Below are 18,513 nucleotides of genomic sequence, written 5' to 3'. Positions count from 1 at the left end.
GGGCGTTTTGTCAATACAAATTGGTATTACTATGAACGGATCACGCCTTCCAGTTTTAATAAAGGATAATGAAGCTTTTACAACGAAAGGCTTTTTTTTGTTAGGAGGAATTAACAGAAGTTTCGCTTATACCTTTGGTCAGTAAACTAGGCAAGGTTTTTGTTTTAGTGCCATATATGCACCTTATGAAACGCGCACTCATAAAAATATATGGGTTTTCTTAATTATTCGGATAATGATAGTCACAATAAAGCGTTGATGGATTTATTTCATTTTTGGATAAAAGACACTACCCCCTCAACTGGTATTAAGTAGTTACCGGGATCCATAACCGTCAAAATATCAATGCCGTTAGCCATCTTGAGATATGAAGACGAAATCTCAACTGTATCGTCCAGCGGCTATCGTATTGTGAAACGGATCTCATGACTATTTCGGGGCAGAAATAGACAGAGGAGAGTACCTACCCATGTGGACTTACAGTACCTACGCTCTATCTCTAGTCTGTCCAAAAAGATTTGCGAGTTAAACTTATATTACATGATGTTATGCCTTCAACTTGAAAGTTGTTGGTCAGGACTAGGAGTGGGTAATATCGGTTTTGCCACGTATCGAATCGTATCTATATATCGAGGATCAATATCGGATATTGAATCTATGTATTTTCTGAATCTATATATTGATGGATGCTAGTAGATTTTCTCGATTCATGATATTTGAGATTTGAAACGATACGCTGATATAATATCGTAGTAGATATAGATTTAAGTCAACGTTATACGGTTGGTTTTCTGATATCAATTTATAATATGATCATAAAGTAATAAAAAGAACATGAAAATAAAAATATCAAAAAAAACTTTCCTTCATGCTTTTACCAGGCTTAGGACTGACTACATTATTTTCAGTTTTTAGTATTTTGTGTCTTAATTTAAAATTACAAAATATACCAAAAGAGTGTAGATTTCAAAAGTTTAATACAAACACAAGAAATAAACTCAATTATTTGGATTCAACTAAAAATAGAAAAATGTGTACTTTAAAAATCAAACACAAAAAACTTTTAAGTATTTATAAACACTTGTCCAAAAATTCTAGTTCAAGGTCAAAGCGCGTGAAATTAAATTCAACGATGCAAATAGGCTATACTGCATTCAAGTTAGGGTCGAAAGTTGAAACTTCTTTCCTTAATTGTATCCTGCTGATACGCTAAGAATAATCTACAGACATATGGACTTAAATATAAGGTTTACAATTGTATGGATAATGCCTGTTTCTGTTTCATTCATCACATGATATCCCTATCGTGCGCTCACTCACTCTGGCCGATTCGATACGAACCAAACGAATATTGCTGATATTAACGAATCGGTACGATATGCCGATGCGCATCAGATCGAGCAATATCGTGTATCGGCTGATATCGAAATATAGATTTCGATTCACGAATCGGTCCGATATGGCGATGCGCATCACATCGAGCAATATCGTGTATCGGCTGATATCGATATATAGATTTCGTGCGGGGCGATATCGGATTCAACGATATTGCTGCGATATATAGATATTGAATCTATATACGATTTATATCACCCACTCCTAGTCAGGACGTATAAAGTACCTATTTCTTAGCAAAAAATTATATTTGTACCCTGACATTGACGTAACACTTTATGTGAACACACTGGTATCCTATCTTTTAGGACTTTTCTCGTTGATAATGCCACCATCTGTTCAATGTCAAAATTTAACAAAATAACCGGTTTTCATCTTAACACTCTCCAACACGTCACTACCTCCATTGACAATATTGACAATCTGTAGAAAGCGAACTTTATTTTGTTTATGGCAACTAAATTGGGTCGATTATGTCATGGCGGGGTAGATGTTTTCGGCAATTGATATCTCGGTATTAATATTAAATTACGCCGTCAATGAAATCGTCTCGACAGAAATTGTTTAAAAATAAGGATATTTGTGTGTTAGTGATCTCTTTTTAAACAATTCCAATGCTGAAAAGGTTGCAAATGGGCCTTCGCGCGTTCATGCTAGTAGCATCAAAAGTATGGAGTTGTATTTGTTATATGTTTAAGAAGCAATATCGTGCGGTAAATATTATGTTTGAAGTGTTCGAGAAGCTGAGATGACATAGCATTTTGTTGATTTTCATGAAGATTATAAATCTCACGTGTTATTTGAATATTTCAGTTGGCACAATACCAATCAGTGAAGTATGAAATCTACCCACTTTCCCCAGTATCTAGACACAGGCTGAGTGAGTATTTATCACTAAAAATTATCTTAATTTATTTGCGTAGTATGATAGTATTTATCAGTGAACATTGAGTAGATATCTTGAGAATGTATCATTCAACATATGTTTTATTAATATTTTATAAGTAAACATGTCAACGTTTTAGGTATAATATAAGATTGGTTAAAAACAATCTACAAATTTCTCCTTTATTGATACGAAAATGTACATTACTTGAATACAGAGCTTACTTGACAATTTGAAAGTTCTATAATTTGCAATATTAATATTGGTAATTGTTTCTGCAATATTCATACTAGATTATTGAATTACACAATCAAGTATGCAACAAATGTCAAAATAAATATCAATGAAGCTTAGGAATCGGTTTTAATCTTTCACAGCTTTTTGTAAAACCACATTACACACTATTATTTAACAGGGCTTACCACGTTTTTTACTTTTAATAGTTGCTAAAATCTCCTGACAGTTCCCATACTGAGAACTCATTCAAAGTGTAAATCGTCACAAGAACCCGTTCAATGTGTGCTATGCCTTACTAGGTTTACTAGCATTTCTGATGTCTATGAGCAAACAAGCATCACCGAGTTTCAACTAGCTGACTGAGTACTCATATATAATCATTGACATAGAAATAAATTAAGATATCTGTATCTGAAAACATAAGCAATAGTGACCGCTTAAGAAAAAAATATTGACAGATAAATTTTTGTAAAGAATGAAAAATATCCTAATATCCAGATGAAATTGACAAATGCTCTTCATTGCAGCAAAACTTTGGGTTCTGAATGAAAAGTCTCCTTACTTCTGATATTATTTATGCAATTCAATTAAGATGTGCTTAATTGTTTTCTTTATTTTGTAGTGTGATTTTACAGGCCATCTTGTGTAAATGTTTACCAGAACACATAAACATCCTAAGGTGAATGTGTCGGCCTTAAGGCAATACCAGCAGTCCCATAATTCAGTTAGTGGAAAATTAAACTCCTTCAGGAAATGAGTAGACAATGGTGCTGTCTAAATCATGTTTTAAATCTATGTTAATTCATGTTTTATACAAAAAATGATTCACAAAACCCCTTCTGAAACACACCTATGTCTAATAGGAATAGTTTACTGCGATAAGTGATTGTGTTTGTCTTAGCTACACAATAGTAATAAAAAGTATATATTGTGTATAGTGTGTAAATTATAAATTTTGTATTCTCATATACCCTCTATCAAATAAAGAATTATTAACAAATTGTACTAAAATAAAATTTATAATCAATATTTTTTTTGTATTTTCCAGGTCTAGTTAGAAGAAAAATCCTGGTTTTAGATTTAGATGAGACATTAATCCATTCGCATCATGATGCGATGGTCAGGCCCACTGTTAAGCCGGGTACGCCTCCGGACTTTGTCCTGAAAGTCACTATCGACAAACATCCAGTTAGATTTTTTGTTCATAAGAGGCCGCATGTAGACTACTTTTTGGATATAGTAAGTAGACTATTATCTTTAAAACACTGATGCCATCTAGAATGTTGATAGGCAGCAAACACATCTCTCATTGAGCCATTAGCTCCACTATAATAATCTAAATTGCAGACCCAAATTGTTCTGATGGAATAGTACTAGTGTAACAAACAGAATAATAAAACACCAGATTTGATAAAAGTAAGAGTCATCAGTGTATGTAAATTAGCGATAAAATTAAAAAGAGGAAAAACTAAAATTAATAGCGGTAGGCAGCGGCTTGGCTCTGCCCCTGGCATTGCTTAAGTCCATGGGCGACGGTAACCACTCACCATCAGCTGGGCCGTATGCTCGTCTGCCTACAAGGGCTATAAAAAAAAAGAAAAGAATAGACAAAAACATGACTCAGCTAATTTATATTATCTAAAGATTGTCTGAAATTGATATTATCAACAATTCAGGTTTTCTGATACCTTCGTTCCCCTAGAACAAGTTAACTTATTTATGTTTCAATATTACATTAAAACTTTAAAATATCTACAACTACAAAAGCAAATATCAATCCTAAAATTCAAATTTAATAGCGGACAAATAATCAAGTATTTATGGATGCACATTCTTATCTATTTGGTTTCCTTAGTCACTTCAATCAACTCTTGCATTGTATGTATAATATAAATGATTTATCTCATTATTCTGTTTGTGATTCAAAGAGTTATGACAAATATATAATGTTGAGTATCTCAATAAAATTACTCTTATCACTATTATTTTCCTGTTGAAAATAACTATTTTCTGTATCAACAGACAAAACAAGCTTGCTTACTATGCTGAAATAGTCTTCATGAATGCTTTGTTCCTGGTCACCTTGAATGATCATATAACAAAACTCCGCACATAGAAAGTGTATGGAAAATTTAATCATAGAATGAACAAAAAAAAACAAATAACATTAAATAAACAATACCAACAAAATCAATAATATGGAAAAAAACAAAATGGAAATTCAAAATTGTAAAAATTGATAAGATATCTCAATTTTTTATTTCAATATAAAATGAAAGGATTTTTTTGACTATTTGATTGTGGTCTATGCATTCATGCTGCATGTCTCTAACAGGTTGCTATGGCAATTTACTAGTATGACATCACATATCAAGTAGTCTATATTGATATTATTTTTGGTACAGAACAAAATGAGAGTAAAATGATTACTAACTTTTATCTAAACCATTATTTTATTGGTCAAAATCAAAGAAACCTACATATATCTTTCATATGATGTAGGTAGGATAGAATAAGAAGTAACTACATTAGCTCAAAAAAACTGAATAAAACACATTCATACTTTTTGCCAATATCTTATTGATCAATTCTTCTAGATGTTGAATGTATGTGGTAACAAAACATTGATTTGTCTTTTTAGGTTTCACAGTGGTATGAGTTGGTTGTGTTTACTGCGTCTATGGAGATTTACGGCGCCGCTGTGGCTGACAAACTAGATAATGGACGAGGTATCCTGAGGAGACGTTTTTACAGGTAAAAAATGAACCAAATCATTCCTGAAGCATCTATTCATCATCAGATTAACCTCCTATCGTTCAGTAGTTAACAGTTTGTTAGTGAAAATGTTCGCTAACATTAACAAGAAAGAATAAGAAGTAACTACAAACCATTTCCCGAACAACTGATAAGGAATGTTGTGGATTTTTTTGCAAAATTGTTATTAACCGCCATTCTGCAACAAGGAAGTAATTAGTTACGGTTTGAAAAGGGTAGGACAGCTGTTATAATATCGTCGACCTCAGGTTTCAAGATGGTAAATTCATTCATGTCTGTCTATCTAAAAAAGCAAAAAATAAATCAATAAACAAATCAGGAAACACATCCCAAAAAACTAGCTCTATATATTTTTAGTGCACAGAATGAAACAAAACACATAAAATTATTATAACAAAGGAAGAAAAAAAGTAGATAATGTTTTCTCTTAACACCTTTGTTCACCATGGAGATAATGGAAGAAATCATTAATAATTGTGATTTTTAAGAAAATAAAATTTTTTCTAGGCAACACTGTACAGCAGAACATGGATCGTCATATACTAAAAATCTGTCATCAATATGTGACGATCTGAACAGAGTGTTCATACTGGACAATTCACCTGGAGCTTACCGAGATTTCCCGGGTGTGTATGTTTATAAATAAATTTCATACTTTTAGATGGTGTTATAAATGATGCAAATAAAATATCATGTAAATAAATTCTTGATGATTTGAAATATTTCTTCTTCTCAATTGTGTGACTCTTCACAAAAAGTAGTCTTGATCGTCATATTTTAGTGTTAAAGGGGGATATTTTGCCATCTCTCCCTGCTTGAGGCCATACTACTGCACTCCCTTAGGAAACCTCCCACTCTAGCTTTAATTTCGTCAGTCCACCACATTGGCGAAATATTTACTTTTTCATAAACTGAATCATAATGATTTTGGAGTACCTATGATTATAGGCATAAGAGTAAAAGAGAGATAAGATAAAAGAGTATTCCATGAACAGCTGATTAAGATTGGTCCTTCAGTGCTGTCACAGCACAGACAACACAATTTAATTCAGTTTCGGATTTAAAAAGTCCTTCAGGAGACCACCTGATGGTGAGTGGTTACCTTCGCCCATGGACTTCACGAATGCCAGGGGCAGAGCTCCGCTCTTACCGTTAAGCACTCCCCCACAAGCCTCGTTTTAAGAAGGACATGTCATAGGTTCTATTCACCCATCAATTTATCTTTTATCTATCTATCTATCTATCTATATATATAAAAATGAATTGCTGTTCTTTAGTCTCGCTAAAACTCTAGAACGGCTGAATCGATTTGGCTAATTTTGGTCTTGAATTTGTGGAAGTCCGGGGAAGGTTTAAAAGGTAGATAAATATGAAAATGCTCGGAATTAAATAAAAATAACAATTTTGTTTTTCCTTTGATGTGTCCTCCGTCAGACGGATTTCGTTTGTTTTAAGTTTATTTTATACAAAAGTTTATATCTTTTATTTATCGATTGAGGCACTACGAAGTATGCCGGGTCAGCTAAGACGCCATAAAAATTAACATACAAGTTTTTGTTAATTTCAGATAACGCGATTCCAATAAAATCGTGGTTCTGCGATCCGCTGGACGTGTCCCTGCTGTCGCTGCTGCCCGTGCTCGACGCGCTGCGCTTCACGCACGACGTGCGCTCCGTGCTCTCGCGCAACCTGCACCTGCACAGGCTCTGGTAGCCGCAGGTGAACACACACCGCACACACTCACCTGCACACAAGCTCCGGTAGACATGAACACACACCTACACACAGACTCCAGTAGAGATGAACAAACACCTACACACAAACTCCGGTATAGATGAACACACACTCACCTACACATAAACTCCAATAGAGATGAACACACACTCACCTACACACAGGCTCCGGTAGAAATGACCACACACCTACACACAAACTCCAGTAGAGATGAAAACACACTCACCTGCACACAAGCTCTGGTAGAGATGTACACACACCTACACACAAACTCCAGTAGAGATGAACACACACTCACCTGCACACAAGCTCTGGTAGAGATGAACACACACCTACACACTAAATCCAGTAGAGATGAACACAAACTCACCTGCACACAAGCTCTGGTAGAGATGAACACACACCTACACACTAACTCCAGTAGAGATGAAAACACACTCACCTGCACACAAGCTCTGGTAGAGATGAACACACACCTACAGACTAAATCCAGTAGAGATGAACACAAACTCACCTGCACACAAGCTCTAGTAGAGATGAACACACACCTACACACAAACTCCAGTAGAGATGAACACACACTCACCTGCACACAAGCTCTGGTAGAGATGAACACACACCTACACACAAACTCCAGTAGAGATGAACACACACCTACACACAAACACCAGTAGAGATGAACACACACTCACCTGCACACAAGCTCTGGTAGAGATGAACACACCTACACACTAAATCCAGTAGAGATGAACACAAACTCACCTGCACACAAGCTCTGGTAGAGATGAACACACACTCACTTGCACACAAGCTCCGGTAGAGATGAACACACACTCATCTACACAGGCTCTGATAGAGATGAATACACAACTACACACAGGCTCCGGTAGAAATGAACACACACTCACCTACACACAAGCTCCAGTAGCCACAGATGAACACACACTGCACACACTCACTTTCACACAGGCTCTAGTAGCCCCAAGTATGTGTACACACACCATACACACTCACATGCATACATGCTCTGGTAGCTGCAGGGGAACACACACACTGCACACAGACTCCAGTAGCCGCAGGTGAACACACACACTGCACACAGACTCCAGTAGCCGCAGGTGAACAGAAAAAACACACATAAATAAGCAACAAGTGTAATAATTTTTACTTTAAATTTCAAATCAGTTCACTAACTATTATTTTTCAAATATCGATATTTTTCACTGTGTTAATTAGATTTTCATAAATAAGATATCAGTCATTTAATTTGTAGTTTATGAAACAAATCTAAATAAGTATCAAATATAAAAGTGATGTAAGAGAGCCTAATTTTTACTGTTTATTGTCCGTGATAGTATCAATATGTGGGAAGCATATTATAAATAAATTCTATAAGCGGTTTCTCGGTTTCATACTAAAAGTCCTTAAGGCTGACGAAATTTCGACCATTTTGCAGTGAGATTTCATATTAAACATTTTTATCCCATTTTACATGTAAATAAAAATTACGGTTATTAGCTTTTGTCACAAATGACTAAGCTGTATAGGTCTACGTTCCCTTTACCTATTCTATTGGACAAATGAGAAAAAACGTCTATGGTCAGGTCGTTATGAATGAAACTTACGCGGCAATTTTAAATAACAAGAGCGGACCAGTTTCATTTACATTTAAAGTAAGCTGATGTCGTATTACAGTTACACTCCACACATTATTTATTTATTTAAAAAGTATTCTTGTTAAGTACTCTCTATTTAAAAAATGTTTTTGTAGGTGGCATATTATTATGATGCTAAGTGGTGATTGGAGCCTATAGACTTATTTTTATTAGTATAAATGATAGAACAAACTCACATCACAGTTGTAATGAAATGGTCGTTGAAACCCAAAACATAAGGAGAGAGCCATCCCCACCTTGAAGTTGAAGTTTTAACTGTATTTTACAATGGCTATTCTATTCTTCAAACCGGAACGTAGGGATTGCTTTGCGGCAGAAATAAGCAAAACGATGATAGCACAAGAGCTTGTAATTCTCCTCGAAAGTCAAAATATGAATATGTTTGTTATTCAATTCAATTCAATTCAAAATGATTTATTTGCCAGAGATATGGTACATAAATAATGGTATTATAATTGAGTCGTCTATTATCAAAGGTGGCAATCTGTGCATTTGGACAAAAAAATGTTATTGATATGTCAATACAGATTGATTTGAATATAATCGTCTCCTTCAAAGAATACGGTTCAAAACCTGCATTAAATAAAGGTTAATAGTTAACCTGTTATTTATCTAAGATGTCGTTCCGAAGAGTTTTGTGACTGCCAATGGAATACAAAGTCAATAATTCGTTTTTCTGATTTACCAATAATTGTCCAAAAGTCAGATTGCCGGCTTTGATAATAGTCGACTCAATTATTTTTTTTGCATTCCAGCATGTTCTCACTTGAATAAAAAGTGTGCAAATATAAAATAAATATTATTATAGAATTAATTTAAGATTACTAAAACATGTCATATCATGTATTTGACTTTGAACTGGTGTCTGAGGGATATTGCTTTGCGCCCAATTGGTTAATAAAAAAAAAATCTATTATAACAATATGTTATAGCGTTATGTTATTGTTCCCAGGGACCCACCGGCTTTTGTACAAATGAAGGGCGTCGCCGGCACGCCGCAGTCTATTTATTTCCCACTCGTTAGGACGTTCAACGCTTTTCAAAATATAGATAATAATTATTATACTTAAAGAAAAAAATAGTTCTCTTTTTATAAGTTTTGTTTAAAAAAAAAATTGTGAATATACTTTTACATATTACGTGTGCTACCTACGTGCGTAGGAGGGCGTTTTTGAAACGCGATTAGTGTTTTTATTTAATTAATAATATCCTACTATAGTAGTGAAACGTCAAGATAAAGGTGGGGCCCCACTTCGAGCGGGTTTTCGTGTCTGTGATTAGACGGCAAGTTTGAATGGAGCCCGATTTCTATCTTAAATGTTTACCATGACAATAAAACTACCAGTACCTTTTTCTTTCATTTTTAGTTTAAAAAAAAAGGGAGATCCCTGTGCCTAAACGTCGACACTTCAACTTGTACTTATGAAAATGGTCTTTAATAGTACAAAATGTTTTAAAATACGTGTTTCAAACTATGATGTATTTCACTTTTCTTAAGAAATTATGAATAAAAATCATAAAAAAATATGGATGTTCCGTTTGTGCTAGTTAAAAACCTGTATTTTTAGATTATTCTTTTTTTTGTAATATAAGTAGTTAGAATAATTGAATTTAGTTTTCTTTTTTCAAGTACTTTAAGGTTCCTTTGTGCATTTATTTTGGATTGCGCTGACAGTGGGGCCGCACCTTTCAAATGAAATAATCTGTCAAAATTTTTAAATCAGGAACGAATTTTCTTTGTAAATATCTTAATCACTATAAATCTTTTGAAGAAGCAACCCCAATTTTCATCAACAACATTGTATGGGAACTTATGTAACGCGCAATGGTTATTTTTCATTCTCAAAAAAAAAAACCGGTAAGTAACGAAGATATACCGGTTCTGTATAGCTATTAAGGTTTTATCCATCACATTGAGAAATAATCGACTTTTGTAAAATACCGAAATTAATAAAGTCATGATCAGTGCTTTCGACTACGTTCATTGCAGAGTCGAAACTTTAGCCACATTAAATCTAGGCCGAACATTTTTCACGTCCAGTCGAACTACGCACGCGACTGATGTCACAAATTCACGTGAAATGAATCGGGGTATCGAGTCGATATGCAATCTTCTAGGGTTAGCACTTGTGAAATAGGACAGACGTATGGAATCGATAAGCTAGCTAGAAAAGGCGCGGTACTTTTCGTTTGAAGGTGATCGGTGAAAACAATCCCAATAAAATTGCTCTGTGAACATTCTCGAGTCACTTTTTTCTAAGAACTATATACATTGTTGAATGTTGTGAAAGATCTCTGAAAACTTAGATATTTAAGTAGTCTTCGTAAATTTTGATAACGTGGTTACGATCTTGTGCCTCTGCTACAGCGCTTATACATTTAGTGATTAAAAATTGATGATGGAGCATTTGCGGTGTTTCAATAGTAATACCAATGATCTAAACCTGTCACCTTAAGCAATCAGACGCAAACTAATTCGTTTGGGCCAGTATTTGGTGGATGTACCAAGAACATTTGCATATTCGCAATTACGAACCAATTACCAAATAACCTTTTCAAATTTGAAGACCTTAATTATTCAACACCCTTATTTATTTGCCTTAATTACAATGCATTAAAATAAGGAAGGTAGAGCTAAGGAGCACCAACTCTTATAGGGGACATGTTGAAAAAGTGTTTACCTGATAATAACGTTGGAAGACGTGGGAAGACTTCGAGATAGCTCTACTGTAGGAAGTGTAAATGATAAGAATATAGCAAATTCTAAACAGAGTGAAGCGTGATAGTTTATGACGCTGTTTTTTTAAATCTTTCCACTTGCTACTATAGCGCCACCTCGTTTGCCCCTTTCAGCGGACGCTTGTTAAAAAACTGAGATGGTGGTCCTTATTTCTATCCTACATTTAGCAAAGCTACAATGCTATAATTACATTTCGCATCTCCCATTTGACAAATACCAAAATGACATTGACAGCACCTAGTGTCAATTATAATATATTTGCAGTCCATAGACCTATATAGTAGGGACACGACATATTGTTCTATACGTACTATTGCTTATATAAATAGCACCCATTTTGAAGGCACACACATAAACATATATCTATCTCGTTCTTACTCAGCACTTTAACTCGCAAGAAAACAATATAACAGTATTTCAGTGCGTACATAAAATGAAACATGAATATACGTAAATGTCTCCGTCTCCGTCTAATGAGGCCGAAAATCCGCCATGCTTAGCCATAGACCTATATAGCAGGGACACGACATATTGTTCTATACGTACAATTGCTTATATAAATAGCACCCATTTTGAAGGCACACACATAAACATATATCTATCTCGTTCTTACTCAGCACTTTAACTCGCAAGAAAACAATATAACAGTATTTCAGTGCGTACATAAAATGAAACATGAATATACGTAAATGTCTCCGTCTCCGTCTAATGAGGCCGAAAATCCGCCATGTTTTGCGCGCCAAATGTCATTGTCACGTCAGTTCGGCCGTCTGTTTTGGGTTGTACATTATTTATTGACTTTGATATCGATTTAATATGATTGCTTAAATAAAATTTCTGATTTTATCATGCTTAAAACGTACAAAAATAATAATTAAAACATATTTCATAGGATCTCAAGAAGGTCGATGCCCCAAAACTATTATCTATATATATTTAAATTCATTATGGAACCCTCATCCGAAACATGGATTATACACTTAATAATATATTTGAATCCGAAATATCGGACACCATTTTTCGGTCGGAATCTATTCATCATGACACTAATCATAAATACCTCTTTAAAATATGTCATCAAAACATATTTAGACATTCTGTTTAGATATTTCAGGAAAAAGGCTACCGACAAAATCTCTTCGGAACTATTTAAATAAAATAGTTTTATTCCGCAGTGAGTAAAACACTATTGTCAACTCGTTAAATATTTAATAATTGAGTTAATTTAGAGAGGAAGTCACAAGGAATGACGTTTGTAATTTTATTAACGAATAAATGTTCTGTAGGTGTTTTTTTTTTTCACGCGGTCCCTTGATAAGTTTGAAATTTGAATCACTCTCAAGCGAAAGTGATTCAAATGTTGCGGCGCACCTTCCTTGGGGTGCGCTGTGGTAATATGTTACGGACTTTAGAGTCAGCAAAACAATTAAAATAGATTGTAATAGTCTAAGAAAAACACGTACTTAAAATACGATAACATTTAGCATGCTAGAAATGGGCTGATGGCTTTGAACTACGCCATATCTTTATGTTTTGCGACAAACGACAACTTTATAAAATCAGTGTAGCAACTTTTAAAAATCATCATATCGTTTACTTGGCAAATTCGAAGGACGAACTTGTCTTAGATTTCACCCATCTAAATCATATCATATTTGCACATAACAATATACCTACTTACTTCCCATTAAAGTATAAATTCTACAAATAAATAATACTCAACAATACTTAAAATAAAATGAGCCAAGAACGTTTATCGATAAAACCTGATAACATTGAAATCTTTTGTACAGCACTAAAGCCGCCATGTTTTGTGGCCAGATGACGTCACACTGGCACGAAATTTTGGTTGACGTTTCATTTCCATAGGTTTCCTACTTCATTGTTGCAGTCTAAAATTAACAGTTTAGGTATTGAGTAAATTTTGAATTGTCAATGAAGGTAACAAAATGTCTTGATTTGCTTTCTTTTCATTGATGTATGTATTAAACCTTATTTTTAATTATAAAATAAATAAATAAACTTTTTCTAAGAGTGTATCTAGCAATATTAGTATCTAGAATTTTGTACAATAGATATTTAATCATCCAAGATCTCTATTTGAGTGCAGCAGTGCAGGTATTTACAAAGCAATCAATGCTGTACAAAAGACGCTTCAATGAAAACTTCTCATAAACATAATATAGAAATTTAACTTGAGACTTGTTAACGTAAAAATGTATCTTGTGACATAAGACTTTGAATTAATCTCGCGTTTTTATTCGTGATACCACGAATACATAATGTTGGAAATATTTAGCAATTATTAAATTACCAAAATAAAAAGAAGATTAAACTGGATATGTGGTTACGGCCGCAATCAGAGATAACCGCAATAATTATCATCACCTAGATAATATTGTACGCAAAAAGTTAAAAAAAGTATTATTACTTCGTTAGTATTATTGCAAATGAATTCGTTTGAAAACTTTGACAATAAGCGAATGTTCTTTTGATCCATAAGCTAAATTTCAGTTTGCATATAAATCTATCGTTATATTGCATCAGTTCGGCTGGTTATAGTCCGTAGACTGATCGATGATTCATGTCATTCATGATAGCTAAAATAATTGTGATAAGTACAATTACAATTATCGGTGGTTCTCAATCTTGTCAAGAAATCAGCACGTATAATTGAGTAAGAATTTTTAGAAATATACATTACTAACTCAGATAATCGTGAATATTCGAAACAAAAGTTTTTTTCTGTGTGAAAAAATAACTAAACATAAAGTAGTTTTAGGAAAATAGGTACAAAAGTTGCAATAATTTTAATTGCAACAGAACACACTATATTGAATTATGATATCAATGTCTCATGCGCTACCCAAATACTACCTACCTACCGTAACTGTGTGTGAGAGACCTACCCCACGCAATCCCCACGAAAATTCTTCTATCACGGAACTGCTACGATTGCAATAGGCAACCGTACACTAAAAATGTATATGTCGTTATAAAGAACGAATCACTGTTTGCTATGTTACCGATATTAACGATATATATGAATTTTTTTAATAAATAAAAGAAATAAATTATATATATATTTAATCACAAAATACAGCCTAATTTTTCATCTCAAGTTAAAAACCAACAACAGCGGACTGCCGCCGTACTAGTGGCTAATAATTTTTGGATATTAATTAGTATGACCTGTGGTTAGCTTGTTTATTTTAGCCCCAAATGACGTCACACGCAATGAAGTTAGGTTCAGCCAAGCTAAAAATAAAAACTATTCAGACGTCTAAATTCAATATACATATAATATAATTATTAAATAAATAATTATTATGTGTACGTTAAATCGAAGTGTTGATTTTTTTTGTAGAACGAATTCTTTTTGGTCCCTTTTTTCTGTACAATTAGAAGTATTTTAATATCTATCTATTGCTAATAGTTCTGTATCCGAATTAAAATAATAATAAGTGTTTAATACATAGGTACAATTTAGAATATCCGAACACAAAGTAACCCCTGAAGGTAGTTAATCTTTAAGCACATTGCCTAAACAAATTCTTTAATGTAAATGTAAAGCCATCACATACTCACGCGTCGAGCAACTGCAACACTGCTAACAATATTTCATCAGACTTCCAGGAAGATGTGCTGAATTCGTCGATTATTAAACTACATATTTAATTATGTTAAATCGGCTTTTAAATTGTGATTTCCTCTTTTCAAACTAATTTGAATGTATTTGAAAGCAAACGAACGTGGTAAGAACCGCTTCAAATTTTTAAAAGCACGAGTATTTGTAATATGAAATTAAACTTCAAATTAAGTAAATAGGTTATGGTTATGCATTGTTTAATTATCCTCTTAATGTGCAAATGATGAAAACGGAAGTGTATGTAAAATCATTAAAAATGTTTCAGTTTCAAAGGTTTACAATGGACTGACTTATGCGCAGCGAAAAATGTTTTTTTTTTAATTCAATAGCAGGTCGATTCTCGTGACCAGTGGATACAACTCTGGCGAAACTGAATATATCTAACAATAACTAGTGTTAAATAGAAAAATTTAAGTTTATTAAATGTGATAAGCGATTAGTTGAATTGTCTCTTGAAGATTGAATCACTTAAATGAAGATTTGACTTATATCCACTCCTAAGATGTAGATAAAATTATTATACTAACATTGAAAGGTGCAAAGCTCAATTGTAAAACAAGTCTCATTCATGTAATCAACATGCCTACATTATTTTCAATTTATTGTGATTTCCGTATGTACCTATTGACCGTGTTTTTTTTGTGAATGTGATTTGCCAGTTTTTGAAAAATAAAACAGTATTTGTTTCACAATATTGCCACAGTTTGTAATATAAAAATGAGGTTACATAAAATAAATAGTTTTTAAACTAATAAAATTGTTTTTTTTATTTTTTTATTAACGTTCGGTTTCTCAAAACAGCTGCTTCATATTCTGCTTTTCAAGCATTGATGGTTTTACTAAACTGTAATCCTGGTATAGAAAATAATCCATCGAGTCTTATTCGAAGTTTTACAAATAAATTCCCTCCACCTCTAACAAAATATCTTCATTTCTCACCTGAAGCCTGATTGCTGCAGAAAGGACTTTCGGACGGGACGTGACCTTTTGTCATGTTTGAATTAGGATTGTGCTCTTAAGACGTACGAAACTGGTACGTTAGTTTTTTTTATTGCTTAGATGGGTGGTCGAGCTCATAGCCCTCCTGGTTGTTAAGTGGTTACTGGAGCCCATAAACATCTACTACGTAAATGCGCAACCCACCTTGAGATATAAGTTCTAAGATCTCAGTATAGTTACAACGGCTGCCCCACCCTTCAAGCCGAAACGCATTACTGCTCGGTAGAAATAGACAGGGTCACCACTCCCTTGTGGGTAGGTACCCATGCGGACTCACAAGAGGTCCCACCACCAGTAATTACGCAAATTATAGCTTTGCGGGTTTGATTTTTATTACACGATGATATTCCTTCACCGTGGAAGTCAATCGTGAACAATTGTTAAGTACGTATTTCATTACAAAAATTTGTACCCGCCTGCAGGATTCGAACACCGTTGCATCGCCTATATGCACCGAACGTCTTATCCTTCAAGCCGAATTTACATTACGAAATTAGTGGCGTGAAATTAATTTGGTGACATTAGTTTTACCAACAGTTTCACGTGTAATTTAATACTTTCGTAATGCATGCATTAATTTCATGCATGTAAATTAGTTTCGTGCCCTGCGCGATTTTTTGGTGAAATTAGTGTCATGCAACTAATTTCATAGTGTAGAGTGTAGACGTGACGTGAAACTAATGTCGCGAAAGGGCCTGCGCTGTGCGGACGTGTGTATTGTTAGTCCGGACGCGCTTCGAGCGTTGAAAATGGCAAACCAATGATGGAGTACAGAAAAAAATATAGATCTTATTAATGAATATCAATGACAAGGGTCCCGAAACACCTATAGTAAAAAATCAAAATTATCTTCACTCATTCGAAAATAGTTTTTATACCTCTCAGGATCTTCATCTGCTAATTCAGAGACTAACTTCATTGCACCTAAATGCCTTCTTGTTGACCATCCTCGAATCTACCAACTTTTTTTTTCTTGATAGTCTTTTTTTAAGTTTATAGGTATTTAAGCATTTCTTTAGCTACATTGAATATAGCTAATTATAGCTTTGATGCTGAAGGCGCCATGGTTACTGCGATACTGTGGATTTTGCGACACTAATTTTTTAACGAATTTACTTTCGCATATATCGAAACTACTTTCGTGAAACTGAGCTCAACATGCATGACACTAATTTCGTAATGTAAATCCCGCATTAGGCCACGACGACAGTGCATGCGAACTTAATATGAATAGTAGGTACATATTAAATAGCGACTTTTCTATTTATCTTTTTTATTTATTTCAAACGAGGTTGATTGATCTTACGCTTAAATTTTTATGAAGCACTTAACGACTTTACTCAGGATCGTAGTCTCAAACGTATTGTTTAACTTCTTTGACACCGTTAATCGGAGGAGGGACTTCGGTTCCCTCTGTATTTTGTACCGAATGTTCCATGGGGAGTGCTCTGAGGAATTGTTCGAGATGATACCGGCATCTCGTTTTTACCATCGCACCGCCCGCCACCGGAGTAGAGTTCATCCATACTACCTGGAGCCACTGCGGTCATCGACAGTGCGTTTCCAGAGGTCTTTTCTGCCACGTACCATCCGGCTATGGAATGAGCTCCCCTCCACGGTGTTTCCCGAGCGCTATGACATGTTCTTCTTTAAAAGAGGCTTGTGGAGAGTATTAAGCGATAGGCAGCGGCTTGGCTCTGCCCCTGGCATTGCTGAAGTCCATGGGCGACGGTAACCACTTACCATCAGGTGGGCCGTATGCTCGTCTGCCTACAAGGGCAATAAAAAAAAAAAAAAAAAAAAAAAAAAAAAATCAGAACGCTTTCAAAGAATGCTTTGCTTTCAAAATAGGTAAGTAGTCTATTGAAATGTAACATTTTTAGGCCTTAGCGTGCCTTTTTCAAACGACGGAACGGAATTTAATTATTTTATTTGTGTAGAGGCGTTAGTTTAAAAAAGCATAAATCATGGAGAATAGAACTAAGGAGTACGATCTTAGTGTACTGAAAAGTGTCCGCTGAAAGGGGGCCAATTAAGGCGGCGCCGTAATAGCAAATGGAAGGTTTCCAAAAAAATATTTTTCCTACCTAAGCTGATAGCCTTGAGAGGCTATTTTAGCGTAATCTTAACTAGTAGGTGAGCTCATGGGGCTCAAACCGGAGTGATGCTAACACTGACTCTAGCAAGAGCAGTGCTTCGCAGAATCTACCACCGGATCGGAACCCGACCCACTGGGAAGATCCGGCGAGTAGGCTCAGTGGGCTGTGTCTATGGTTTAATTCGCTCGTCGAGCCCTTCATCGCAAGCGACGGGTTCGACGAGGACGGTGACCGGTGTTTGTGGTACCTTAAAGCACCGTTAACGGATCAGTTTCCAAAAAAACAGCGCCTTAATACCACAATTCACTTCAATCCAGCACACT

The 18,513-nt window shown here is 34.7% G+C and overlaps 1 protein-coding gene and 1 long non-coding RNA gene across 4 annotated transcripts; one reads left to right on the top strand and one right to left on the bottom strand.

Annotated features, from left to right (window-relative positions):
* The first annotated feature begins 1,804 nt into the window (after positions 1-1,804).
* Positions 1,805-11,110, top strand: LOC733100 (dullard-like protein). 3 transcript variants are annotated; one of them, XM_012689560.4, is made up of 7 exons: positions 1,805-2,108; positions 2,209-2,275; positions 3,567-3,757; positions 5,160-5,272; positions 5,801-5,919; positions 6,861-7,002; positions 9,656-11,110. In XM_012689560.4, the coding sequence occupies exons 1-7, from the start codon at positions 2,010-2,012 to the stop codon at positions 9,771-9,773; spliced, it is 849 nt and encodes a 282-aa protein (XP_012545014.1). In that variant the 5' UTR covers positions 1,805-2,009; the 3' UTR covers positions 9,774-11,110.
* Positions 4,133-4,681, bottom strand: LOC134199233 (uncharacterized). Its single transcript, XR_009973619.1, has 2 exons — positions 4,560-4,681; positions 4,133-4,216 (listed from the first exon to the last, which is right to left on the bottom strand). It is a non-coding gene; the product is annotated as an uncharacterized LOC134199233 (long non-coding RNA).
* Positions 11,111-18,513: the final 7,403 nt, after the last annotated feature.

The sequence above is a fragment of the Bombyx mori genome, chromosome 8, assembly GCF_030269925.1.
Source record: "Bombyx mori chromosome 8, ASM3026992v2".
Classification (NCBI taxonomy): Eukaryota; Metazoa; Arthropoda; class Insecta; order Lepidoptera; family Bombycidae; genus Bombyx; species Bombyx mori.
Note: the sequence above shows the minus strand (reverse complement) of the source record. Positions and strands in the feature narration are given on the sequence as shown.

Coding starts and splice junctions, on each gene's coding strand:
- LOC733100 (XM_012689560.4), top strand. CDS start 2,010: ATGCTGAAAAGGTTGCAAATGGGCCTTCGCGCGTTCATGCTAGTAGCA. Junction 2,109..2,208: donor TTAAGAAGCAATATCGTGCG/GTAAATATTATG, acceptor TGAATATTTCAG/TTGGCACAATACCAATCAGT. Junction 5,273..5,800: donor CTGAGGAGACGTTTTTACAG/GTAAAAAATGAA, acceptor AATTTTTTCTAG/GCAACACTGTACAGCAGAAC.